This window comes from Alnus glutinosa, chromosome 13 (genome assembly GCF_958979055.1).
Source record: "Alnus glutinosa chromosome 13, dhAlnGlut1.1, whole genome shotgun sequence".
Taxonomy (NCBI): domain Eukaryota; kingdom Viridiplantae; phylum Streptophyta; class Magnoliopsida; order Fagales; family Betulaceae; genus Alnus; species Alnus glutinosa.
In genome coordinates, this window is record NC_084898.1 from 5,979,373 (window position 1) to 5,981,595 (window position 2,223).

A 2,223-nucleotide genomic window follows, 5' to 3' on the forward strand; every position below is an offset into this window, starting at 1 on the left:
TACTTGGTAGGGACCACTCCCAGGGTCTTATGTGGATGGCCACTAGACGGCTACCCACAACAGTTAAATGTTTTTTTTTTTTTTTTTTTTTTTAGAAAAAAAAAAAACATGTGAGGTTTTTTTTAGTAATTTGATTCAATTTCAATTAGGGCATATCTTTTATCACCGAACTAAGGAATGTGAATAATTAATTATTTCATTCCACACTTCTTTATTTTCAATAATAATTATTTAATTTCTTAGTAAAATATTCATTACGCAAATTAAACGAGGCCTAAGGAAGAAAAGCTCCCGCTCTTTTTCCTTGAAAAGTTGGCCGGATCCAAATTGGGTGCGACATTGATTTTGGAGAAGACATAAACTTTGATACACAATGCCCACCGAAAGCTTCCTTCTCCCATGTGTCATAAGGAGTATAAGGGCGGACACCTGCTTGGGGCTCTTGTAGAGCAACCGCCTTTACGACTCTTAGCTGGGCATGTTACTACTCTCACAGAACAACTTTCTAAATTCTTTTCCATCTCGGATTTGGATTTGGAAATAACCCAGTGGTTCCCTATATAATTGACCCTAATAACCTAGCTTTCTAAAACACAAACTCCGGCCAAGAAAAACACAAACTTTCTTTCTTGGTTTTTTTCTCTGTCTGATCGATCGACGGAGGCTTCTCTACTCTCCCGCCAACCCAGTGGTTCTCACACTTTGCATTCTCGTCGATCACTAATTAGCGGCGATGATCAGATGGTGGGCATGGAGCTTTTTTTTGCCACCAAGCCGACTTGTGAAATCCCAGAAGGAAACGGCGATGAAAAGAACGAAGTTTCACTGGAACTATCGCTTTTTTCCAACGGCAAGACAACATCCTTTTCTGAACGTAACGTGAAAAAACCCATCTTCTATAATTTTTTGGGTCTTCAAGAGAACGATGATCAAGCTCAAGTCGGTGAAGCTCATGATGAAGGGCTTGATCAGATCACCAAGAGCCAACATGGTTCGTTGGAATTGAAGGTCGGTTGCGCTTCTTCCACGACCAAAAAGAGAAAAGCAAATGAAAACCTCCTTGCTTGTAGAATCAAAAGAATGAAACTTAGTTGCCGTGAAGTTAGAAGAGAAGAGATGCGCAGCGGTGTTTCATTGGAGTTGAAGCTAGGCGTTGATCCCTGTGTTATCAAGAAGACGATCGAGACAAGCGATCTGGGGTATTTGTCGAGGCTGTTGTTGGCAGCGGATGGGGTGAAGAAGCATATCTTACCCAAATGGGATGCCAATCGCATTGAAAGCTTACATAAAGGGTTGCAAGTTTGTGTTTGGGATTGTGATACCAAGTCTGAACATCAATTGGTGTTCAAACGATGGGCAAGTAATGGGAGCTATGTTCTCATTGGAAAATGGAAAAAGGAATTTGTGGAGAGGAGGGTCCTGAACAAGGGTGACGAGATTGAACTTCATTGGGATCAAACCAATTCAAGATTTAATTTTAGGATTCTCAACCGGGCTTGAACATGCATGTCTGTTTTCTTTTACTTATGTAAAAAGAGAAGCAAATTGTCTCTAATTAATAGCCCCTTACAATTACTAAGCATTTTTGCATTGTTTTATTTTGTTTGGGATGTATTGTTGGGAAGTCCGTCCCTTTTTCGGTTTTAAGATCATCCCTTATAAAATTTTTCTTTTAATCAATTATAAGAAAAATGCATTATTTTTTAAAGGAATTTAAAATGAAAATTCAATCCGTATGGTTTCATTGATTTGTAACAGAGTAATGATATACATCACCCCATCCCTCAAAGCCTATATGGCGTAGTCTCCCATAGCATTTGGTGCTTTGGTTTTATGGTTGGGGACTATGGCACGGGCACATAGGCTTTTGGGGATGGGGATGAATAAAATTAATCTTTATAATAAGCTCCTTGTGGTTTTAAAATGTTTTGGAAGCTCAGTGTGGTATATGTACAAACAACAAATGAATCCATATTAAAAAAGAGTAATGATTCACTACCACCTAAATGTACAACTTTTCATCATCTTGCCTATATGGCAAGGTGGTCCCCCACCTTAATTTATTTTTAAAAAATAAAAAACTCAAAAAGTAGTAGGGGACCACCTTGCCACATAGGCAAGATAGTGAAAATTTGTATATTTTGGTGGCATTGAATCATTACTCATTAAAAAATTATATTAAAAAATTTAATGAATTCTGATAGTTTGCCGCATCATATCCAA

General features: G+C 38.1%; 1 protein-coding gene across 1 annotated transcript; it reads left to right on the top strand.

Annotated features, from left to right (window-relative positions):
* Positions 1-741: 741 nt before the first annotated feature.
* On the top strand, positions 742-1,500 carry LOC133853841 (B3 domain-containing protein At2g33720-like). Its single transcript, XM_062289867.1, has one exon. It carries the CDS (start codon positions 742-744, stop codon positions 1,498-1,500), a length of 759 nt encoding a protein of 252 aa, XP_062145851.1.
* Positions 1,501-2,223: the final 723 nt, after the last annotated feature.